The sequence below is a fragment of the Aegilops tauschii genome, chromosome 3, assembly GCF_002575655.3.
Source record: "Aegilops tauschii subsp. strangulata cultivar AL8/78 chromosome 3, Aet v6.0, whole genome shotgun sequence".
NCBI classification, from domain to species: domain Eukaryota; kingdom Viridiplantae; phylum Streptophyta; class Magnoliopsida; order Poales; family Poaceae; genus Aegilops; species Aegilops tauschii.
In genome coordinates, this window is record NC_053037.3 from 40,170,225 (window position 1) to 40,196,568 (window position 26,344).

Sequence of the window (26,344 nt, forward strand, 5' to 3'; positions counted from 1 at the left end):
TTCGACTACAGTCGTGTGTTCGAATCTTCCCGGCGTTTGTTCTGCGATGGCGTGCTGGTGAGCTTTGATTGGTGGCACCCAGGATGGGTCTCGGTGCCCTCTGAGCTTGAGTTTTTAACAAAGCTTACCTTCCACGGCATGCCTCGACATGCTTGGAACAGCGAGTCCATGAACGAGCTTATCAACGACCTTGGAGGTGAGCTCGTAAGTATGTTTGTTCCTCCAGACAGCTGGGCTCTGACGGTTATGGCATGGATGAAGAAGCCGTCCACCATACCGAAGGTGATTGGTGTTGAGATACCGGTGCAGGAACCGGGGTTGTACTATTCGTCGCCACAAAAGGCCGCCGCGGACCACGTTAGGGATGTACCTGTATCGAGTGTTCGTGCATGTCGAAGAAGTGGTCAATCCATCAATCGAAGTCCTGCCGCCGCCGCTGGTGCTAGGGTCCGTCGATGACGTCCATTACAGGAGTCAACATCAGACTTTCCCCGTGTTGCTCGGAACGATGGATGGCACAGGGCCTACTCCATCGCACGGCGGAGGCCACTGCTTCTTTGGGAGAAGAGGCAGGGCTGGCTGCCTGGATGTGCTCTAATTTGAGGTAACAACTGAATCTTGTCAGATACTAGTTAAATCCGAGCTATGGGTGTGAAGCACTGATATGCCAGTACATTTGATTGTGACCTGTTCTAATTTTGTACCTGAACTTTTTTTCGAAAGGGCTGTACGTCAACTTAATGTGCTAGCAGAACTTATTGTGTTGTCTGTCTGTTTTCTTTGCACAACATTCAAGATATTTCCCCGTCATTGATAAAGACGATGAACCGTTATGTACGACTTCGTTGGTTTCAACATAGCCCTTCCCGTAGCGATCCACTGCTTCCATCCTGATTGTGCCGCCTGCGTGAAATTTTTGTATGCAAGTTCAGTATGCTATGATGTTCTATATGATTGTGTCAACTATATAAGTTTTTACTAAGCATCAGCAATGCATATGGCTGAAAGATGTATTTACGAGCATCGACCGATGGGTCTCGCTCTCTATCTCTCTCTCTCTCTCTCACACACACACACACACACACGCACACGCACAAGTGGGACCCGTTGAATTATTTATTTGCTCGTGACAGCTTTTAATTAGGTTCCACTGTAATCTAATTTTTTTTCTTAAGTTATTAATTGAGCTCAGTGACTTCAAAAAGCTGTACAGAAGCCTTGTTTGGGCCTTTCCGGCGTCGCTGAATGTGGGCTGAGTAACCATGTTAGGTTGTACGGTACTACACAGGCCTTTTTTTTCAACATCAGCAATGCAACTGGACCGACAGTTGTACACAATATCCGGATCAACTTGTTATTCTCCGCCCCGCTGGGCTGCAAACTTTCCTAGGAGATATGCATTAGGCTTAACAAGAAAATGGACTTTAAGAAATAATAAATGGGATGTAATTATGATAACTGGACAGTTATTATGCACCAAATACGTAATTAGTTTGAAAAATATATTATTTTTGGAATTTGAAAATTTTAATTTCATTACTTGTTGCGCGCGCAATATTTCGTTGGATTTTAACGTAATACAACTTTATTTTGAAATTATATTTAACCTGACTAGAAATTTCGGATAAAAATATTTCGGATCCAATCAAAATATGGGAATTTTTTTTAATTCTGTTTTGAGCGGTTGTTTGAAATTATTAATCGATGTCCTAGCTAGAAGTTGGGCTGTACTTTTAACAACCTGTAAATGGGCTGTAGTAAATTCCATTAGAATTAAAAAAGGGATGTACATTCTTACAAATCGCAAATGGACTATATGTTCTCTGCCAAATCCGAGCAGTGGGCCTACTAAGTTGACGCGTACCAAGGGCTTTGTCAACTTAGTCAATATAAACGATTCTAGCTGCAGTGATCGTACGATGTCCATCCAACGACCGTAGTGCTTCTTCAACCTCTGGTCTTCTTGCTCCAGCCGCCCAAAGAACCGTCGGTCGTGCCGCGTGCTCCTGCCTCCCGTGGCCGGCTGTGATGCCGCGGAGGCCTCACCGCCCCGTACTACTCCCACCGCTGGCCAGGCCATCCCTCTACTCACCCACACCCCCTGTTATTCTGCGGTGACGGTAGCCTCACACCGCAGCCGAACCAGTGAACCCTCGTACTCCTCTCCGCGCGGGCTTCCACTTCTGCGTCTTCCCCGGCTCCGCGTCGTCCCCTTCCTAGGCCTCGCCGTCGTCCAGAACCGCCCTGGTGCTCTCGGCGCGGCGTGGTTAACGTGGTCAATGACCGACTTCCATCGGAAGAGTACTGTATGTGGAGAGGCTGACAGCTGGGTCCATGCGGCCGCAAGGAAGTGCCTCCTTATTACGCGCAAAATAATTCCTCCACCTGACAGCAGGGACCCACCGGACGGGCCACCTTATTTTGCGAAAAAAAACGTTTCCCCCCTGACTGCTGGGACCCACCGGACGGGCCAGCGTATTTCGCAAAAAAAATGTTCCCCCCGCTGTCAGCTCGGACCCACTGGAAGTGCCTCCTTATTACGCACAAAAAAATGAATACTCCCCCTGCTAGCTGGGACCCACCATGGTGGGAGGCTAACTTGTGGGCCTACTAAGTTGACTGGGACGGGGGCCTTTGTCAACTTTAGTCAATATGAACGATTCTAGCTCCAGTGACCGTACGATGTCCATCCAACGGTCGTAATGCTTCTTCAACCTCTGGTCTTCTTGCTCCAGCCGCCCAAAGCAGCGCCGGTCGTGCCGCATGCTCCTACCCCCCGTGGCCGGTTGTGCTGTCGCGGAGGCCTCACCGCCCCCTACTATTCCCACCGCTGGCCAGGCCCTGCGGCGACGGCAGCCTCACACCGCAGCCGAACCAGTGAACCCTCGTACTCCTCTCCGCGCGGGCTTCAACTGCCGCGTCTTCCCCGGCTCCGCGTCGTCCCCTTCCTAGGCCTCGCCATCGTCCATCGCCGTGGTGCTCTCCACGCGGCGTGGTCAACGTGGTCAAGGAACGACTTTCATCGGAAGAGTACTGTACGTGGAGAGGTTGACAGCTGGGTCCACGGCCACAGCCCTTTTTTTTTGTGATTTGCCAAGTAAGTCGCTTTGTCAGGCCTGTTGGGCTGCAAATCTTTCAAGACGAGGAGAGCTTTCATTCGGCTGGCCGAGAAAATGGCCCATCAGTAATGAGAAATGGGCTGTACATTTTTAAAACACATCAAACCGGCAATTAGTTTCGAATATCTTTTTTTTCATTTCGAGATTTTAAATTACATTAATTTTTATGCGTGGAGAATTTGTTGGATTTTATATTGATATACATTTATTTTTTAAATCAGTTTGAATGTGAGTCGAAATTTCGGGATTAAAAACAGTTCGGTTCGCACCGAAATATGCAAAATTTCGTATAATTTTTTAACCGTGGCCACAATATGGGCTGTAATGCTAACAAAAAGAATATGGGCTCCAAAAAAACCTTAATAATTAGCAAATGGGCTGTAAATTATTAGAAATAATGGCAGATGGGATGTATGATGTTTTCCACAGATTTGAGGCTTTCCTAAAAAAAGGTTGACGCACAAGCAGTGACTGTTGGATGGCCATCCAATGGCCGTCGTGCTTCTTCAATCTCTGCTCTTCCTGCTCCAGCCGCTCAAACAAGCGCCGGCGGGACTGCCTGCTCCCTCCTCCCTGCGGCCGGCTCTGCTGCCGCGCAGGCCTCACCGCACCACTGTACTCACATCGCTGGCCTAGCCATCCCTCTACTCACCCACACCTGCTGTTATTCTCCGGCGACGGCAGACGAACCAGTAAACCCTCGTACAGTCGTACTCCCCTCCGCGTGGGAAACAACTGCCGAGTCTTCCCTGCCTCCGTGTCGTTCCCTTCCTAGGCCTCGCCGTCGTCCACCGCCCTGGTGCTCTCGGCGCGGCCTGGTCAACGTGGTCAACGACCGACATGCATCTGAAGTGGACTGTACGTGGAGAGGCCGACAGCTGGGTCCACGGCCGCACGCAAGGAAATGCCTCCTTATTACGCGCAAAATAATGATTCCTCCACCTGACATCAAGGACCCACCGAAAGGGCCTCTGTATTTCGTCAAAAAATGTTACCGTCGCTGACAGCTCGGACCCACCAGCTATATCTTCGCACGCAAGGAAGTGCCTCCTTATTACGCACAAAAAAAATGAATACTCCCACTGCTAGCTGGGACCCACCATGGTGGGAGGCTGACTTGTGGGCCTACTAAGTTGACTGGGACGGGGGCCTTTGTCAACTTTAGTTAATATGAACGATTCTAGCTCTAGTGACCGTACGATGTCCATCCAACGGCCGTAGTGCTTCTTCAACCTCTGGTCTTCTTGCTCCAGCCGCCCAAAGCAGCGCCGGTCGTGCCGCATGCTCCTGCCTCCCGTGGCCGGCTGTGCTGCCGCGGAGGCCTCACCGCCCCCTACTATTCCCACCGCTGGCCAGGCCCTGCGGCGACGGCAGCCTCACACCGCAGCCGAACCAGTGAACCCTCGTACTCCTCTCCGCGCGGGCTTCCACTGCCGCGTCTTCCCCGGCTCCCCGTCGTCCCCTTCCTAGGCCTCGCCGTCATCCACCGCCCTGGTGCTCTCGGCGCGGCGTGGTCAACGTGGTCAAGGAACGACTTCCATCGGACGTGGACTGTACGTGGAGAGGCTGATAGCTGGGTCCACGGCCGTAGCAAGGAAGTGCCTCCTTATTACACAGAAAATAATGATTCCTCCACCTGACAGCTGGGACCCACCGGACGGGCCACTGTATTTCACAAAAAAACGTTTCCCCCTGACTGCTGGGACCCACCAGCTACATCTTCGCACGCAAGGAAGTGCGTCCGGGCAAATAAGCGATTCGCCCCCTGACTGCTGGGACCCACGAGCTACATCTTCGCAAGCAAGGAAGTGCCTGACAGTCGGGACCCACCTGGTCAAAGCGTACGTAGCGTTGTCATTCTGGTCGCGAACGTGTACGTACATATATACTGGTGGATGTAGAGCCGCGCACGTGTCATAGTAGAGGCGCGCACGTAGCATGTACACGTACGTACAGCGGCCAGTGTGCAAGAAAGAAAATACGGCCACGTACGTACATACGGGCAGGGTCTCGAACGCCTACTCGCGCATACATACGGCCAGGGCTCGTGTACATGGCTGGGTCGGAACGAAGAAACAGCGTCGTCGTCGTGTTCATGGGGAGCCAACCGGCTGGGTCGGAACGGAATGCGTCGTCGTGTTCATCGGGAGGGCTTGGACGGAACAGCCGATGGAAACGAGGCCTGGCGTACTGCGGAACGGAGGAAATGGCATTGTGTTCGACCAGCCACGTTTGAAACGGGATCATGTTCATCGGGAGGGGTCTGTCGTACCGCAAAACGGAGGAACCGGACCTCCTACGGTCGAAACGGGGGTCCTGTTGATCGGGAGGGGTGTGGCGTACCGCAAAACGGAGGAAACGGACTTGTGTTGGAGCGCTACGGTCGAAACGGGGGTCCTGTTCATCGGGAGGGGTGTGGCGTGCCGCAAAACGGGACTCCACGGGATACTGTTCATCTCCACCGTCGACCCCCTTCAGCCTCCACGGGCTACTGTTCATCCATTGTCGACCTCCTCCAGCCTCCACCTGCGACTGTTCATCCACGGGCTCCTGTTCATCCAGCCTCCACCACGCGCTACTCCACCGGCTACTGTTCAACCAGCCCTCTCCACGGGCTCCTGTTCAACCACCCCTCCACGGGCTACTGTTCATCCAGCCCTCCACCGTCTACTGTTCATTCTGCCCTCCACGGGGTGGTCCTGTTGATCCTGCCCTCCACGGGGTCCTGTTCATCCAGCCCCAACCGGCTCAATCGATCGGGGTCCTGTTCATCCAGAGGCAACACCACGGGGTCCTGTTCATCCACCCCCACCGGGAACTGTTCATCCAAACCCCCCAGCAACGCTCACTATTCATCCAGAGGCAGCATCGATCGGCTTCAGTTAGCAGCAGTAGCGAAGGAATCGCTCGATCGGGTTCAGTTAACAGCCATCGATCGATCGCTCGGGTTCATTAACGCGTAGCCTGCAGTGCAATCGCTCGGGTTCAGTTAGAGCCCAACGCCTCGTTCGAGTTCAGTTAGAGCCAACGCCTCGCACACACGCGCATACGTGTACGAGATATACGCGCATCGCTCGGCCCCGACCTCCCACTGTAACCGGGAACTCCCCGAAATTTTCCTCGCCCAAAGAATGTTCATCGGGAGGGCTTGGACGGTGTTTTCCGTCATGGACGGCCCAAAGAATGTCATGCAGCTGCGTCTCCGGCCCGCCCAGGACGAAAAGCCCATTTTCTGTCATGATTTTTTGTCATAGAAGTAGGAACCCACCACATCTATGATGATACCGGGTTTTGTCACAATTATCGTCATAGAAGTGTCATATGTATGACAGAAAAAGAATTCGTTCGGCCCAAAATGTCACGGATGTGTCTTTTTTGTAGTGATACCTTTGTTCACTTTGCCATCCTTCTTATCCGCCAAATACTTGGGGCAGTTCCGGTTCCAGTGACCAATCCCTTTGCAGTAGAAGCACTCAGTTTCAGGCTTAGGTCCAGACTTGGGCTTCTTCCTGGGATTGGAAACTTGCTTGCCATTCTTCTTGAAGTTCCCCTTCTTTCCTTTGCCCTTTTTCTTGAAACTAGTGGTCTTGTTAACCATCAACACTTGGTGCTCCTTCTTGATTTCTACCTCTGCAGCTTTGAGCATAGCGAAGAGCTCGGGAATTGTCTTATCCATCCCTTGCATATTATAGTTCATCACGAAGCCTTTGTAGCTTGGTGGCAGTGATTGGAGAACTCTGTCAATAACACTATCATCTAGAAGATTAACTCCTAGCTGAGTCAAGTGGTTATGATACCCAGACATTTTGAGTATGTGTTCACTGACATAACTGTTCTCCTCCATCTTGCAGCTATAGAACTTGTTGGAGACTTCATATCTCTCAACTCGGGCATTTGCTTGAAATATTAACTTCAACTCCTGTAACATCTCATATGGTCCATGACGTCAAAACGTCTTTGAAGTCTCGATTCTAAGCCGTAAAGCATGGCACACTGAACTATCGAGTAGTCATCAGATCGAGCTTGCCAGACGTTCATAACATCAGCATCTGCTCCTGCAGCAGGCCTTTCACCTAGTGGTGCATCAAGGACATAATTCTTCTATGCAGCAATGAGGATAATCCTCAAGTTATGGACCTAGTCCGTGTAGTTGCTACGATCATCTTTCAACTTAGCTTTCTCTAGGAACGCATTAAAATTCAAGGGAACGATAGCACGGGCCATTGATCTACAACATAGATATGCAAAAACTATCAGGACTAAGTTCATGATAAATTAAGTTCAATTAATCATATTACTTAAGAACTCCCACTTAGATAGACATCCCTCGAGTCATCTAAATGATCACGTGATCCAAATCAACTAAACCATGTCCGATCATCACGTGAGATGGAGTACTCTTCAATGGTGAACATCTCTATGTTGATCATATCTACTATATGATTCACGTTTGACCTTTCGGTCTCCAGTGTTCCGAGGCCATGTCTGTACATGCTAGGCTCGTCAAGTTTAACCTGAATATTCCGCATGTGCAAAACTTTCTTGCACCCGTTGTATGTGAACGTAGAGCCTATCACACCCGATCATCACGTGGTGTCTCAACATGACGAACTGTCGCAACGGTGCATACTCAGGGAGAACACTTATACCTTGAAATTTTAGTAAGGGATCATCTTATAATGCTACCGCCGTACTAAGCAAAATAAGATGCATAAAAGATAAACATCACATGCAATCAAAATATGTGACATGATATGGCCATCATCATCTTGTGCCTTTGATCTCCATCTCCACAGCATCGTCATGATTTCCATTGTCACCGGCTTGACACCTTGATCTCCATCGTAGCGTCGTGGTCGTCTTGCCAACTATTGCTTCTACAACTATTGCTAATGCATAGTGATAAAGTAAAGCAATTACATGGCGTTTGCATTTCATACAATAAAGAGACAACCATAAGGCTCCTGCCGGTTGCCAGTGAATTTTACAAAACATGATCATCTCATACAATAACATATATCACATCATGTCTTGGCCATATCACATCACAACAAGCCCTGCAAAAACAAGTTAGACGTCCTCTACTTTGTTGTTGCAAGTTTTACGTGGCTGCTACGGGCTTCTAGCAAGAACCGTTCTACCTACGCATCAAAACCACAACGATGACTTATCAAGTTTGTTGGTTTAACCTTCAACAAGGACCGGCCGCAGTCAAATTTGATTCAACTAAAGTTGGAGAAACAGACACCCGCCAGCCACCTTTATGCAAAACTAGTTGCATGTCTGTCGGTGGAACCGGTCTCATGAACATGGTCATGTAAGGTTGGTCTGGGCCGCTTCATCCAACAATACCACCGAATCAAAATAAGACATTGGTGGTAAGCAGTATGACGATCACCGCCGACAACTCTTTGTGTTCTACTCGGTCATATCATCTACGCATAGGCCTGGCTCGGATGCCACTATTGAGAAACGTAGCATGCAATTTCAAAAAATTCCTACGCTCACGCAAGATCTATCTAGGAGATGCATAGCAACGAGAGGGGGAGAGTGTGTCCACGTACCCTCGTAGAACAAAAGCGGAAGTGTTTGACAACGCGGTTGATGTAGTCGAACTTCTTCTTGTTCCAACCGATCAAGCACCGAACGTACGCCACCTCCGAGTTCTGCACACGTTCAACTCGATGACGTCCCTCAAACTCTTGATCTAGCAAAGTGTCGAGGGAGAGTTCCAACAGCCCGACGGCATAGTGACGGTGATGGTGAAGTGATCCGCGCAGGGCTTCGCCTAAGCACTATGTGAATATGACCGAAGGTGTAAACTATGGAGGGGGGTCGTACACGGCTAACAATTGTTGGTGTGTGTTCTAGCGGTCACCCCCCCACACACACACACATATATATAGGTTGGAGGGGAGGAGAGGCAGCCAAGGGGGGCCCAAGTAGGAGGAATCCTACTTGGGCCCCTAGTCCAATTCGCCCCCCCCCCCCCACCCCCCTTTCCTTTTATCGGAAGAGGGAAAAGGGAAGAGAGGGGGGGAAGGAAAGGGGGCCCCCTCCTCCTTCTCCTATTCGGCCTCCTTCCTTAGGGGGGCGCCACCCCTTTTGGGCTAGTGCGCTCCCCTCCTATGGCCAATAAGGCCCATTAATCCCTCGGGGGGTTCCGGTAACCCCCCCCCCCCCCGGTACTCCGATATGTACCCGATACACCCCGAAACACTTCCGGTGTCCGAATATCATCATCCTATATATGAATCTTTACCTCTCGGCCATTTCGAGACTCCTCGTCATGTCCGTGATCTCATCCGGAACTCCGAAGAACATTCAGTCACCAAATCACATAACTCATATAATACAAAATCGTCATCGAACGTTAAGCGTGCGGACCCTACGGGTTCGAGAACTATGTAGACATGACCGAGACCCTTCTCCGTCATACCGTAATGACAACATACGTTATTACCTTTGTCATTGGTATGTTACTTGCCCGAGAGTCGATTGTCGTATCTTCATACCTAGTTCAATCTCGTTACTGGCAAGTCTCTTTACTCGTTCCGTAATACATCAACCCGCAACTAACTCATTAGTCACATTGCTTGCAAGGCTTCTTATGATGTGTATTACCGAGAGGGCCCAGAGATACCTCTCCGGTACTCGGAGTGACAAATCCTAATCTCGATCTATGCCAACCCAACAAACACCTTCGGAGATATCTGTAGAGCATCTTTATAATCACCCAGTTACGTTGTGACGTTTGATAGCACACAAGGTTTTCCTCCGCTCCGGTATTCAGGAGTTGCATAATCACATAGTCAAAGGAATATGTATATGACATGAAGAAAGCAATAGCAATAAAACTGAACGATTAATATGCTAAGCTAACGGATGGGTCATGTCCATCACATCATTCTCCTAATGATGTGATCCCGTTCATCAAATGACAACACATGTCTATGGTTAGGAAACTTAACCATCTTTGATTAATGAGCTAGTCTAGTAGAGGCTTACTAGGGACATTGTGTTTTGTCTATGTATCCACACATGTATCAAGTTTCCGGTTAATAAAATTCTAGCATGAATAATAAACATTTATCATGATATAAGGAAATATAAAATAACCACTTTATTATTGCCTCTAGGGCATATTTCCTTCAACTACAAGCAAAAAGTAAAGGAGATTTAACACACATATTGTTTGTGTTTTGAGAATCGTTAGTTGCGCATTTGTTTATCTATGTCCAGAACAGAGTGTGCTGCAAGGATATACTACTATTTTGATTCAGCGGGATGACTTACTTCAAATGCCGAACATACGAAATCAGTACCAAACGGAGTCCAAACGCTACAAAACTTTTTGATGATTTTTTTTGGACCATAAGGGACCCTAGAAGCTTTGGGAGAAGACCTGAAGTGTCACGAGGGAGCAACAAGCCTGATAGGAAAGGTCTGAGTGGTTTTCTTCAAAGTTTGCAAAACTTGCAGTGGCATTTTTCAAAGTTTGGAAATTGCAGCGGCGTTTCTCGGAATCGCCAGAATCCGAGTGGCATTTATCCAATTAACCCTTATAAAAATACAGTTCTTACTCTACTCTCCATCTCCAATTGATAATCATGTATTTATAAAAATGTTCAATGCATATAAAAATTGTTCATCGTGTATCTATAAAATATTCATCTTGTTTGTAGGAAAGGTCGTCGTCTATTAAAAAATATTTGTTGTGTATCTAGAAGTTGATCATTGAGTATTTAAAGGATGTTTATCACATATTTTTAAGGATTTCATCTTTTATAATTAATTGATTTTACAAAAATGCATATTTACTTATATACACCCCAATTTGGTTTACTTATAATTTGGTTTTTTTTCTTGCATATTTTTAAGGAAAGGTCGTCGTCTATTAAAAAAATGTTCATTGTGTATATGGAAAACATTTGTCATGTATTTTTAACATACTCATCTTGCATTCCAAAAAAAGGATCATGGTCTTTTCAGAAAATATCATCATGTATCTAAAAGATGTTCATCGCATATAATAAAATCTCATGGTTGTTACCTCATAATTCATCGCGGAAACACTGGTTTTCCCCGTCACCTACTTCAGATGAGGAGATGATGAGGGCTAGTGGCACAAACCCTAGCGCCGACATTGATGAGGCATCTCTTGTTTGCCACCGGGGGGGGGGGGGGGGGGGGTTAATGGCCTCACTACTAGGAAAAGGCCTACTAATGGCGCACCTAATTTGGCCATTAATGGCGCATTAGTGGTGCGCCATTAGTACCACGCCATTAGTATATTTTACTAATGGCGCACCAGTGGTATCCATTTGGTATCCATCTGGTATACTAATGGCGCACCCCAGATGCGCCATTAGTATATACAACAGTGCGCCATTAGTATGCCTCCCAGGGGGGCATCTATACCCAGGTGCTTTGGCATACTAATGGCGCACAACAACAGGATGCGCCATTAGTAACTTCGGCATACTAATGGCGCACTGTTTAGTGATGCGCCATTAGTATCCTTTGCTATTTTTGAATTTGGATCTGGATCGCGATTTTTGTGCCCATTTTTTGCTCGTTTTTTTGGCTCTTTTTTTGCACGATATTATTTCAAATTTTGTTCCTGTTTTTGGATCTTGTACGTTCTTTTGCCGTGTTCTTTTGCCGGAGAGGAGTTCGCCGGAGAGGAGGAGGAGGAGGAGGAGGTCGCCGGAGAGGTGCTCGCCTACATCGCCGGAGAGGAGGAGGAGGTCGCCGGAGAGGAATTCACCGGAGCATCGGAGAGGAGGAAGGAGAAACCATGAGGGGAGCTCACCGAAGAGGAGGGAGGAGGAGCTCACCGGAGAGGAGGGAGGAGGAGCTCACCGGAGAGGAGGGAGGAGGAGCTCACCGGAGAGGAGGGAGAAGGAGATGAAGTGGAGGAGAGGTGGAGTGGAGGAGAAGAATGAAGAGGTAAGGAGGAGAGGACACGCCCAGCCATATATACGGCATAGTAATGGCGCGCCGTGGGAGGTGCGCCATTAGTAAAAAAAAATTATTATTTTTATTTATTTTGAATTTTGAAGGCGGGAAGATACTAATGGCGCACCATGGGCAGGTGCGCCATTAGTAACTTTGTTTTTTATTTTTTTGATTTATTTTGAATTTTGAAGGCGGGAAGATAGTAAGTTTGATTTTTTTTGAATTTTTTTGCCTCTCCAGATCTTAAAAGCCCCGTATCTTTTTTTCTGTTAGGTTTTTGAGGATTTTGAAAATGTTTAACGGGGATCCCCGGTTAAATTCGGATGTAACTTTTCGAGTAGATGATTTTTCATATAAAAAACTTTTTCATCCGAGTTCGTATGCAAAAGTTATGTCCATTTTAAGAAATTCCAGAGAGATTTTGCAAATAAAGTCGAAATTCATATTTGTTAATTTTCCCAACAACTAGACCACATATCACATGGGAAACTTATTTTATTTTATTTTTTTTACATTTCCATCATTTTCTTTTTTTTAAACTGAAAAGGCGGTCCACGGGCGGGGGGGGGGGGGGGGGGGGGGGGGGGGTGGTGCATTCGGTGGAATGGGCCAAGTTACTAATGGCGCACCGTGGGGGTGGTGCGCCATTAGTAGTTCACCTAGTAATGGCGCACCTTCCCGACCGTGCGCCATTAGTAGTTTTTCAAAAAAAAAATTGAAACAAACAAAATTTGTAACAAAATTACTAATGGCGCACCTGTGAGTGGTGCGCCATTAGTAGTTCAACTAGTAATGGCGCACCCAGTAAAAAAACATTAACTATTGATGCTTAATTAGTTAACTACGAGTATCATTAAACTCAGGAGGTAGTTAATGGTCGTTCTAGATTCGTTCCTCTCGAAATCAATTTTCCCTTTTTTATTCATATTTAAAACAGTGTAAGCAGAACATAATTACAAAGGGGAAATGGAGTAAAACAAAAGAAAGAAAGGGATTACAACCCTATTTTATGGAGAAATTACAACCCTGGTTGGTATAGATGCAATTCTGGGCTATGGGCTGGACATATGATCAATCCCTCACACGCAATGCATCTTGTTTGAGGCCCATTTCAATGTTAGCCTTAGCCCATGCAGTGAGGCACTCCTGGAAACCTGCCCAGGTTTAGGTGAAAGTGCCAAAAATCCGCCCGGGTTTAGGCAGAAAAATCATTTTCTCAAAGAACTCCAACGCGCCCGACCTCACAGGCAGGTTTCCTCATCTCAGGCCCAGTCTTAAGCTGGTTCATCTGCCATGCCCGTGTGAGGCAGGTCTTAGTGCACACATGCGCGTTTGAGCAAAACAAACTCATGCCAGCGTAATTATGTTTTCGTGATGCTCGTAGCATGCGTACATGCACATGGAGTTTTTTTTACCTCCTTTTTTTGTGATTAGTGAACATCACGTACCCTAAAAAAGATATTTTTGGAGTGGGTACGGTGAATCTTTTGCAATGCTTAATCTAGTCTCCATCTCCAATTGATAATCATGTATTTATAAAAATTGTGCATCGTGTATTTAAAATGTTAATTTGATAAATGCCACTCGAATTCTGCCGATTCCAAGAAATGCCACTGCAATTTTTAAACTTTGAAAAATGACATTTCCAGTAGTATTTTTCAAAGTCTGAGTGGCTTTTTCAATTTTTGCAAAACTTGTAGTGGCATTTTTCAAAGTTTGGAAATGGCAGTGGCGTTTCTCGGAATCGCCAGAATTCGAGTGGCAGTTACCAAATTAACCCTTATAAAAATGCAATGCTTACTCTAGTTTCCATCTCCAATTGATAATCATGTATTTATAAAAATATTCAGTGCATATAAAAATTGTTCATCGTGTATATATAAAATATTCATCTTGTTTGTAGGAAAGGTCATAGTCTATTTAAAAAAATATCTGGTGTGTATCTAGAAGTTGATCATCGAGTATTTAAAGAATGTTTATAGACTATTTCTAAGGATTTCATCTTTTATAATTAATTGATTTTACAAAAATGCATATTTACTTATATACACCCCAATTTGGTTTTTTTTTCTTGCATTTCTTTCTGTTTTGTTCATCGCATGTTTAAAAATTGTTCATTGTGAATATGAAAAATGTTTGTCATGTATTTTAAACATACTCATCTTGTATTCCAAAAGAAAGGTTCATGGTCTTTTCAGACAATATCATCATGTATCTAAAAGATGTTCATCGCATATAATAAAATCTCTTAGTTGTTACGTCATAATTCATCGCGGAAGCACTGGCGTTCCTCGTCACCGACTTCAGACGAGGAAATGATGAGGGCTAGTGGCGCAAACCCTACCGCCGACATCAATGTGACATCTCTTGTTTATCACGCCGAGGGGGGGGGGGGGGGGGGCGATAATGGCCTTGGCTAAAAAAGGGGGTCTTTGCTCGCTTATATGGGATAGCATTGTGATTGTAAATAATGTGAAGTGATAGTAGGATGGGGCATGCGGTCGGTGGAATGCACGTTGAACGCAGCGAAGCTCCCAGAGACGAGCTTTTCTACTCACATGCAAAAGAGCGACAACTAGGCTTATAAGTCAAATAAAAGCCACCTGTTTGGTTGGGCTACTAGCTTATAAGCGTGGAAAGCCTGCTAAAATCCCAACCAAATACCGCCACAAACTGTGTTGCATCACGCAAGTAGACATGGCTGGCTATTTATTGTGATTATTAATTGGGCTTCTCATGATGCATCTTAAGTGACCGAGTTGTTTAATAGTAGCTATATATATTGATGACTAATTGCATATTGTGTTCTTGCTATAATCAGATAAAAGATCCTGCTCTCTAGTATATAATGTATAATATGCTTTAGGTGCAAAATTTTATAGATGGATTTGAGGACTAACTAGAAACAACAGGAGGAAGGCATGATTATAAATGTCCAAACACTCCCTACTATTACAAGTCTAACATTTCGTAATACAACAACAACAACAAAGCCTTTAGTCCCAAACAAATTGGGGTAGGGTAGAGGTGAAACCCATAAGATCTCGCAACCAACTCATGGCTCTGGCACATGGATAGCAAGCTTCCACGCACCCCTGTCCATAGCTAGCTCTTTGGTGATACTCCAATCCTTCAGGTCTCTCTTAACGGACTCCTCTCATGTCAAATTCGGTCGACCCCGCCCTCTCTTGACATTCTCCGCACGCTTTAGCCGTCCGCTATGCACTGGAGCTTCTGGAGGCCTGCGCTGAATATGCCCAAACCATCTCAGACGATGTTGGACAAGCTTCTCCTCAATTGGTGCTACCCCAACTCTATCTCATATATCATCATTCCGGACTCGATCCTTCCTCTTGTGGCCACACATCCATCTCAACATACGCATCTCCGTCACACCTAACTGTTGAACATGTCGCCTTTTAGTCGGCCAACACTCCGTGCCATACAACATTGCGGGTCGAACCGCCGTCCTGTAGAACTTGCCTTTTAGCTTTTGTGGCACTCTCTTGTCACAGAGAATGCCAGAAGCTTGGCACCACTTCATCCATCCGGCTTTGATTCAATGGTTCACATCTTCATCAATACCCCCATCCTCCTGCAACATTGACCCCACATACCGAAAGGTGTCCTTTCGAGGTACTACCTGGCCATCAAGGCTAACCTCCTCCTCCTCACACCTAGTAGTACTGAAACCGCACATCATGTACTCGGTTTTAGTTCTACTAAGCCTAAACCCTTTCGATTCCAAGGTTCGTCTCCATAACTCTAACTTCCTATTTACCCCCGTCCGACTATCGTCAACTAGCACCACATCATCCGCAAAGAGCATACACCATGGGATATCTCCTTGTATATCCCTTGTGACCTCATCCATCACCAATGCAAAAAGATAAGGGCTCAAAGTTGACCCCTAATGCAGTCCTATCTTAATCGGGAAGTCATCGGTGTCGACATCACTTGTTCGAACACTTGTCACAACATTATCGTACATGTCCTTGATGAGGGTAATGTACTTTGCCGGGACTTTGTGTTTCTCCAAGGCCCACCACATGACATTCTGTGGTATCTTATCATAGGCCTTCTCCAAGTCAATGAACACCATATGCAAGTCCTTCTTTTGCTCCCTATATCTCTCCATAAGTTGTCGTACCAAGAAAATGGCTTCCATGGTCGACCTCCCAGGCATGAAACCAAACTGATTTTTGGTCACGCTTGTCATTATTCTTAAGCGGTGCTCAATGACTCTCTCCCATAGCTTCATTGTATGGCTCATCAGCTTAATTCCACGGTAATTAGTACAACTCTGAACATCCCCCTTTGTTCTTGAAGATAGGTACTAATATACTCCGTCTCCATTCTTCTGGCATCTTGTTTGTCCGAAAAATGAGGTTGAAAAGCTTGGTTAGCCATACTATCGCTATGTCCCCAAGACCTTTCCACACCTCAATGGGGATACAATCAGGGCCCATCGCCTTGCCTCCTTTCATCCTTTTTAAAGCCTCCTTTACCTCAGACTCCTGGATACGCCGCACAAAACGCATGCTGGTCTCATCAAAGGAGTCGTCCAGTTCAATGGTAGAACTCTCATTCTCCCCATTAAACAGCTTGTCGAAGTACTCCCGCCATCTATGCTTAATCTCCTCGTCCTTCACCAGGAGTTGGCCTGCTCCGTCCTTGATGCATTTGACTTGGCCAATATCCCTCGTCTTCCTCTCTCAGATCTTAGACATCTTATAGATGTCCCTCTCACCTTCCTCCGTGCCTAACCGTTGGTAGAGGTCCTCATATGCCCGACCCCTTGCTTCACCAACAGCTCGCTTTGCGGCCTTCTTCGCCATCTTGTACTTCTCTATGTTGTCTGCACTCCTATCCAGGTATAGGCGTCTGAAGCAATCTTTCTTCTCTTTAATCGCCTTCTGGACATCATCATTCCACCACCAGGTATCTTTATCTTCGCTTCTCCTTCCCCTGGACACTCCAAACTCCTCCGAGGCCACCTTATGAATGCAAGTCGCCATCTTCATCCACACATTATCCGCATCCCCTCCTTCCTCCCAAGGGCCCTCCTTAATGACCCTCTCCTTGAACACCTGAGCTACCTCCCCTTTGAGCTTCCACCACTTCATTCTAGCGACTTCGGCACGCTTATCCCGCTGGACACGAATCCGAAAGCGGAAGTCAGCAACCACCAGCTTATGCTGGGGTACAACACTCTCTCCAGGTATCACCTTACAGTCTAGGCACGCACGCCTATCTTCTCTTCTCGAGAGGATAAAATCAATCTGGCTAGAGTGTTGGCCACTACTAAAAGTCACCAGATGTGATTCTCTCTTTCTAAAGAGGGTGTTAGCTACAATCATGTTGTAGGCTAGAGCAAAGCTTAAGACACCTTCTCCTTCTTGATTCCTGATGCCATAGCCAAAGCCCCCATGCGCCCCTTCAAAACCTGTGTTAGATGTACCCACGTGGCCATTGAGGTCTCCTCCTGTGAAGAGCTTCTCACCAATCGGTACACTCCTAACCATGTCTTCCAAGCCTTCCCAGAACTCCCTCTTGGTGTTCTCATTGTGGCCTACTTGCGGGGCATACGCGCTGATAACATTGAGAACCAAGTCCTCAACTACCAGCTTGACCAGGATAATCCGATCCCCACGTCTCTTGACGTCTACCACTCCATACTTGAGGCTCTTGTTGATCAAGATGCCTACGCCATTTCTATTTGCAGCCGTCCCCGTGTACCACAGCTTGAAGCCGGTATCCTCCACCTTCTTCGCCTTCTGTCCTCTCCATTTGGTTTCTTGGACGCAAAGGATATCAACACCTCTCCTCACCGCTGCATCAACTAGCTCCCGAAGCTTCCCTGTCAGAGACCCTACGTTCCAGCTACCTAAGCGAATCCTCCTAGGCTCGGCTAGCTTCCTTACCCTTCGCACTCGTCGAGTCAAATGCGAAGACCCTTGCTCATTTTCCATTACATCTGGGCGCTGATGTAGCGCGCCACTAAGGATGCGACGACCCGATCCTCGCTCACTTGCCACCGTATCCGAATCAAGATACGGCGCGCCACTTGGGGGGTGACGGCCCGGCCCTTGCCCATTTTCCACCACACCCGGGTTCCGATGTGGTGCATCACTGAGAGGGTTACGCCCCAACAAGTCTAACATTTCGTAATACACATATTTAATGTTGCCTCACCCCATGTTACGCTTTTGTGTAAAACAGGACCTGTTGATTAGTGATTTAGTTGCTCCTTGTTGAACTTTGTTTTGTTTCTTACACATTTAGGTAGGTTCTATGACATAAACTACAGATATGATTTGGCTTCAGATCTAGCATTACTAGTGTGTGATTACGATGGATATGAGGTTTGCTTAGTTGATATGCTAGCTCCCAGCTCATGTTTGAAGAAATCAACGAGCTTTAGAAGTATTGATAACCTACGTGAGTTTAGGTTGGTCTTCGGTGCAATTAATGGTTGTATGCATTGGAAAAATATGAACATGTGTTACCAAATAATCGTAGGATTCATGGTTGTTACCTCATAATTCTTCTCACCAGGTAGTCATTTCCTCATATGTACACCAGATTGATAAATGTTGCATTCATAGTAATGTTCTACTAATTAAGTATAATTATTATTTATGAACTTGTAGGAAGATTGCAGCTTTGATTTCGATAATGCCATTGGTGGTTGCTACTTGCTACTTTTACCACACTCATAAAGTCGGTATGCCGGATCGGTGTTCTACGTGAAATTAATGTGCACATTCTGCCAGTTCAGATTTTAGAAGTGTGGAAATACAAATATGTCAGGTTTTGTTCTATATGTTTCCTTTAGTTATTCTCTTTATCTCAGTACCATTGTTTGTTTCACCATGTTGATGTGATTTTTTTAGGAAACTTACCATGAATTATTTTGTACCAGCCAAACATGCTCAATGATACCTTGTTTGTAAGATGATAGAAGCTTAGCACTATGTACCATGCATCTTGCCATGACTTGCAACATCTATTTAACTCATATTTGGTTGTGTTCCTAATAATGTAGAAGAATCTTATTGTTGTTGAGACAACAATTGGTTGAGATACTAATATCCCTTACATTCATCTTTATCAATAAATTCACAAATATTCATCCAATCTGATTAACAAACATAAAACGAGAAACGTTTATGCCAATTGACAATCATTTGTGTATGAGGCCTGTGTTAAAGAAAATTGGTGCTCCAAAAAAAGGTTTTTTACTCTTTGCCTTTTTTCCAAGAAACAACATATGTCTTTTCGTCGTTAACATTGCAAGCATATAAAATCCATGAATAGACACAATGTCAAAAAAATCAGGTTTTTTTATTTAGTTTAACATTTTTATACTAAAATATGTCTTCCTGGTTATATACACTTGACTTCATATATATTGCAGGAAATATGCAATGCACGTGTGATTAAATGTTTGGAGTGTGGTGCTTATTTCCTCATTCTATAATTTCCTTTGCTAATTTTCTCCCAGAGATTGGATCGGATTTAAGGTGTATCCAGGTTGATCGTTGAACTTGGTGTCTCTTTGTGTAACATCAGCTTTCAGAAGTTGAAGAAAATGGAAGGCCGTCTGTGTGTGTGGTGGTGGTGGTGGTGTGTGTGTGTGTGGGGGGGGGGGGGGGGGGGTATCGCATTCTTTTGGTGTTACCACTATTTCCAATTCTGTCAAATTGTATTGTTGAAACAGATCGGCAAAAAATCATGTAGATAATTAATTGTCTCAACACGTGACCAGCCTAATATCTCTTAACTTGATTTCCGTTACTTGCATAATGTATGTATAATTATAATATTTTTGTTAAATTAGTAATATATATGTTCATAATGTATGTATGATTATAATAATTCAAAGTATACGCATAAATATAAGAAAAAACAGAAAATAAATATTAAAAAAAGATGAATGAACCACATTAGCAATCAAAGCATAGGTTTTCTGCCTTGGAGAAAACATGTATTGTCAGGTGTGGCTGCCTGGGCTGGGCCTGGCATATCTTGTGAAGGTGAGAGGAGCCACTCATTTACTAATGGCGAGATATATTCGCGCCCTAGCTTTTCCCGGGAGCTCCCTTTTCGCCGGAGCTATAACTCGCTTGTAGCAAGAATTATGTTCCCCTCACGTGAAGCTTTTCCATGTCCGCTACAGTACCGGTCCGGCCCACTTTTTCGTTTCTTCACTGTCGTTGTGCTTCGCCCCTTCGCCTGTTTTTTTTTCTATTTGGGTTGCCTATTTTTTTTTGGTTCTTTCTTGATTTTCTTTAGTTTTTCTTCGGTTTTTTTCCTTTTTCTTTTCCCTAGTTTCTTTGTTTCTTCATCGGTTTTTCTTTTTCGTTTTTCTTTTACATTTTTCTCTGGTTTTCTTTGTTTTCTTTGGTTTTCATTGTGTTCAACGGTTTTCATTGTGTTCAACGGTTTTCATTGGTTTTTTAATTTTATTCTCTTCAAAAAATGCCTAAATTATTTACATATAATGTACATTTTTCATATATCAAAAATATTATAATATATATTGATATTTTCATACACGTGTACATTTTTTTATACATATGAAACTATATTTTTATATATGTTCTACATTTTAAAAGTATACGGTTAACTTTTTTTAAATGTGTGTATTTGGTTGTCTACATTTTACGTATACATGAAGAAAGAAATTATTCACCATTAACTAATTTAAATATATTATTTTACATTTTTATATATAATAATTAACATTTTTTCAAATACATGTTTTTATGTCTACTTTGTGCCATACACAATGTACTCCCTCTGTCTCTAAATATCTTCTTTCTAGAGATTTCAATGTGGACTACATACAAATGCATATAGACATATTTTAGAGTGTAGATTCACTCGTTTTGCTCTGTATGTAGTTCATATTAAAATCTCTAAAAAAGACTTATATTTGGGAACGGACGGAGTACATTTTTTGTATATGCTTTAAATTTTCAAATAAGTGATTAACATTTTTTGAAACACATGTCTTTGAACATTGTTGTTCGAATATGTGTTAAAAATACAAATACATGTTGGATTTTTTAATTGCTATCAAATATTTTGTTTTCCTCTATTTCTTCACCGGTTTCCTTCAGTCTTCTATTTTTCTTTTTTTTCACCGGTTTTATTTGTTTATTTCCCTTTTTTCCCTTTTTTTTACTTTTTTTTCGTCTATCTTTATTTTTTTCTTATTTTTCATAGGTTTTGTTTTTGCTTTTTTCTTTCATAGCGTTTCCCATTATGGACGCTTCTGGGGGCGAGGCTCTCCTAGGTCTCGCAATAATAAGCAAGACATAAAAGCGCAAGGTTTTTTTTTGAGATAGACATAAAAGCGCAAGAAGAAGGAGCATAAGATCATGTATCTGGTCCGGCCCACATTGGTAGACAGGCAGGGATATTGTTGGTTACGTTTAGGGTGGCTTCTCGGGCCCGTGGGCCGGTTGCCATGCCCGGCTCTGTTTACCCTTCCTGCATATGTATGCCATGCATCCGAATTTGTGTTCTCCCCGGCCCCACAAACCCCAAAAAAGAGCCGGCGCCAACTTCCCTGCCGTCTCTTCTCATCTATATATTCGAGCGCCGCGTCTCCCACCCATCGACCAATCGCTCGATCTATAGACCTAGTTCGACAGGAGCGATCTGCACACACGCGCGTAGGAGATCGATCGAGATGGCAACCAGCAGCAGCGGCAACACGACGGTGACTCTCCGCAGCTCGGACGGCGAGGAGTTCGTGGTCCAGGCGGACACGATCGCGGCGGCGTCGGTGCTGATCAAGAACATGCTGGAGGAAGGCTGCGCCGCCGGCGCGATCCCGCTGACCCAGGTGACGGGCCGCATCCTGGCCCGCGTCGTCGACTACTGCAACCGCCACTACGCCGACGCCGACGCGGCCGCGTACGTCGTGAAGACCACCTTCTCGTCGGGCGACCCCGACCTGGATCGGTTCGACACCGACTTCGTCAGCGGCGTCGACCAGGACACGCTCTTCGACCTCCTCCTCGCCGCCAACTACCTCGAGGTGCAGGGCCTCCTTGACCTGGCGTGCAAGACGGTGGCCGACCAGATGAGGGGCAAGACGGTCGAGGGCATGCGCGCGCACTTCAACATCCTCAACGACTACACCAAGGAGGAGGAGGCCCAGGTCCGCAGCGAAGTTGCATGGGCCTTCGAATGAGTAGACGCCTAGACGGACACGCATCGTCACTGCCTTCACAGGCATGGGCCTTCGAGTAGACGTACGGGCAAATCACTGGCCATCACTTTTCTTTTTCTTTGGGGGATTTGCTGCTGCCATAAACTAGCATTGATAGTTCTTATACACATTTAATGGGAGCGCTTATATGTCAGTCACCTGAAATAAAAATTTATTTCCCCATAAGCGATTTTCTGGTTTGCCTGAAAAGTTTATTGTTTGCTTATGTGAATACTGCATGCCAAGAGAAATCAGGTAACGGGGGCTTCTATTTAGATATGCTAGATCAACACTACTCACCTGTTGAAGACACGAGATGATGGGTAAAGGGCCAAAGGTTGGGGAAAAAAAAGCTTGGAACATGTGTTTTTCTTCTCCCTAATTGATCTGATATTCTTTAAAAAACGTTTATCCGATATTAGAAACCGAAAGATTGTACCCTTCTTTTGTTTATTTATGGGGAAACACTTATCATCAACCGACGGATAACTGGGCTGCGTCCGTCACCTTCGCTGCATGACACGCGTCCCGCATACCATCCTTCAATAAACTCGCTTTTGCAACAGGAGCTATGCTTTCGAAACATATGCAGTGTTGCAATATTCTATGACGGGTCTACGTTTTACAACAAAACTTCTCTTGTGAATTATTTCTGCAACAAGACCTCAGTTGCAAAAAAAAATTACAACAAAATCTCAGTTGCAAAAAAAAAAAAAAAAAAAAACGATGTTGCAAAAGAAATCCGCAACAAGACCTGTGTTGCAGAAATAATTCCGCAACAAGACCTATGTTGCCGAATGGAGGCACGTTTGGCCGTGTGATGCGGTAAATCCGACGGCTCGTGACCCGGCTGCCGGCGGACGCGTAGCACGCCCCTTTTTTATGTCTATATATAATTCAAAATTTGGCAAATGAATCATTAGTAATATGTTACCAAGATTATTTTCGTGTAAGAAAATGGACCTTGATAAGTGCCAGACGTACAAATGCCAACTCCAAACTTTTTATATGGCAAGATTAATGATGCGAGGATGGAAATTTTAGTTGTCAAGTATGCTTTCTTTTCAGATGGCAAATTTCTGTTTTTTTGTTTGTTTTTTCTTTTTCGGATTGCAACTTTAGTTGTAAAAAACGTCACGTGCCGAAGTGCTTTGTGCCACATGTATGGCACTTATCATTTGGAAAAATATATTAATCAGTCATAGCGCACAATGTGACTTCTTCATGCTTTAGCAGGTAATTAATTATGAACATCCCCATCCTGTTTTTATGAAGCAAGTTTATCTATGCAGAGGCAGTGAATTTCCATGTATACGATCCAATTTCATTGATATAGGAAAGCTTGGAGTGCTGGTAGCCATTCTGGTATGATTTTTCTGCTCCTCGGGAAACTTCTTTTAAAGCCATATATACTAGCGAAACCTTACTTTGCAACCATTCCTTGTAAGGACGTGCTTATCAAAGTTTTGAGATGATGTTGTATTCTTATTTGAGCTGCCTCAAAGTTTTGGGTGAGAACTACATATCAAACAAGATCATTTGCATTTGCATGAATATTGAATGGTTTCACCTAAATAAAGCATGTCTCGCATAGGCACGCGCGGGTTTTATCTAGTCATCTTAATTGAACAATTAGCATCTACAGTCGGACTAGGCAAATATAAACCACTATATGTCCGGTCCATCCCTCAAATGTCGGCATCCACAGTCGTTCTATGCAAACCCCCAAATCAATATACAACCTCATGCAACCTAGATCAACACACATACTTCATTGTTCATACAGAACAAAACACATACTAGTTCATACAGGACATAGCATAGGGGAGTTCATCACACATGCCATCGGACTAGCAAAATTAGGAATGTTCTACTAGTTAAAATAGGCTTCGTATATAGTTCATCCATGACTACCCTTGCCCTTGTCCTTGTCCTCTTGGTCACAATGGTAGCGTTGAAAGAAGACACAGGGGTCGAGATGGATCTGCTCGGCGCCGAAGTTGGAGGTGTCAGATGCAGCACCGGTCTCCTCCTCCTCTTTGGAGGGCGGGTCGGCGAGGGCATGGATGTCTTGGATTTACCCCACCGTTAGGGCATGGGCCGCCCGGGCTTGCCGCTTTGCCAGGTGTTGGAAGAAGGAGAGATTCAACACAATTGCATTAGCTCAGAGGCTGGGTTTATATACAGTTACATGACCGCAACCACGGCTAGATCGTGTGCCACTACTCTTGCCACTACGCCCACTACAGGCACTACCATGGTCTGGCCGTGAACACAACTGCACAAGCACACGCGCTGGCAACACGCACACACACACACTGGCTATGTTTGCTGACACCCCCCCGCAGTCGTGACATCGTTGGAGGAGACGCAAAGACTGGAGCGGAATTCTCACCGAGGAGCTGCCGGAGCCAGACGCACTCGGCGACTGCATTCGCCACGGCGCGGTACTCAGCTTCCGCGCTGGAGCGGGACACAGTAGCTTGGCGCTTGGATGACCAGCTGACGAGAGCGTCGCCGAGGTAGACGCAGAATCCAGAAGTGTAGCGGCGCGTATCCGGGCAACCGGCCCAGTCCGCGTCGGTGTAGGCGCGTAGGTCGAGGTTCGTCGAGGCATGGAGATGGAGGCCGAGACCGGTGGAGCCCCGAACGTAGCGAAGCACACACTTGAGCAGAGCCAGGTGCCCAGCCCGCGGGTCGTGCATGTGCAGACACACTTGTTGCACGACATAGGCCAGCTCAGGGCACGTGATCGTGAGATACTGCAGAGCGCCAGCCAGGTTGCGGTAGGCAGTAGGGTCGTCGACAGGCGGTCCGTCGGCAGCGGGCAGCTTGGCCTTGGTGTCGACCGGAGTAGTGACGGGCTTGCAGGTGTCCATGCCGGCGCGCTCGAGGATGTCATCCGCGTACTGCTGCTGGGAGAGGAAGAATCCCGACGGCGAGCGAGTGACGCGGATGCCAAGGAAGTAGTGCAGTTCACCGAGGTCCTTCATGGCGAACTCGCCAGTGAGCTTGGAGACGATGCGGTGGAGAAGCGCAGCACTGGATGCAGTGAGGACGATGTCGTCCACATACAACAACAAGAAGGCAGCATCTGCGCCGCTCTTGTAGAGGAACAGCGAGCTATCAGAGCGCGTGGCGCGGAAGCCGATCGTGCTGACGAAGCCGGCGAAGCGCAGGAACCAGGCCCGTGGCGCCTGTTTCAGACCGTACAGAGACTTGGCGAGCTTGCAGACATGGTCAAGTTTGGCGGCATCAACAAAGCCAGCAGGCTGCAAGCAGTAGACCTCTTCGCGCAGATCGTCGTGAAGAAAAGCGTTCTTCACGTCGAGTTGATGGACAGGCCAACGCCGGGAACAACGACCGTCAGAACGGCGTGAATGGTCACCGGCTTGACAATAGGCGAAAAAGTCTCGCCGTAGTTGACGCCGGGGCGCTGACGGAAACCGCGGACGACCCACCTGGCCTTGTACCGCTCGAGCGAGCCATCGGCACGAGTTTTGTGGCGGTAAACCCATTTTCCCGTGATGAGATTAGCACGAGGCGGACGGGGAACCAGCTCCCAGGTGCGGTTGCTGACAAGGGCAGTGAACTCGTCGCGCATGGCGGCGAGCCAGTTTGGATCGCGGAGCGCGGCGCGGACCGAGGTGGGAAGCGGAGAGGCACCGGCAGGCGGCGTGGTGTCGACAACACATGCGTAGTCGCGGGCATAGCGCAGGTTAGGTCGAAAGACGCCAGCGCGCGCACGCGTGACAGCACCTGGAGGTGGAGGTGGAGCGAGCGGCAGCGTGGAACCTGTAGACGAGGAGCCAGCTGAGCTCGACCGGGGGGGGGGAGTGCGCGGAATATCCCACTGGATTTGAATCATGTGTGTGCGCAGCCGGACCGCTGGATGGCGATCGAGCGGCTCCATGTGAACTGAGGAGAGGCGCGGGCGGAGATCGAGCAATGGCGTGCGTGGGTGATCGCGGAGGTGGACAGAGCCCACCGGCGAGGGGTGGCGAGATGGGAGGGGGGGCACGACGGGGCGGCGGAG

General features: G+C 46.4%; 1 protein-coding gene across 1 annotated transcript; it reads left to right on the forward strand.

Annotated features, from left to right (window-relative positions):
• Positions 1–21,221: 21,221 nt before the first annotated feature.
• LOC109778508 (SKP1-like protein 4) lies at positions 21,222–22,290 on the forward strand. The gene has a single exon (XM_020337075.2). It carries the CDS (start codon positions 21,559–21,561, stop codon positions 22,288–22,290), a length of 732 nt encoding a protein of 243 aa, XP_020192664.2. The 5' UTR covers positions 21,222–21,558.
• Positions 22,291–26,344: the final 4,054 nt, after the last annotated feature.

What these genes read in the sequence shown, in the direction of transcription:
- LOC109778508 (XM_020337075.2), top strand. Translation starts at nt 21,559, where the DNA reads ATGCCCGGCTCTGTTTACCCTTCCTGCATATGTATGCCATGCATCCGA.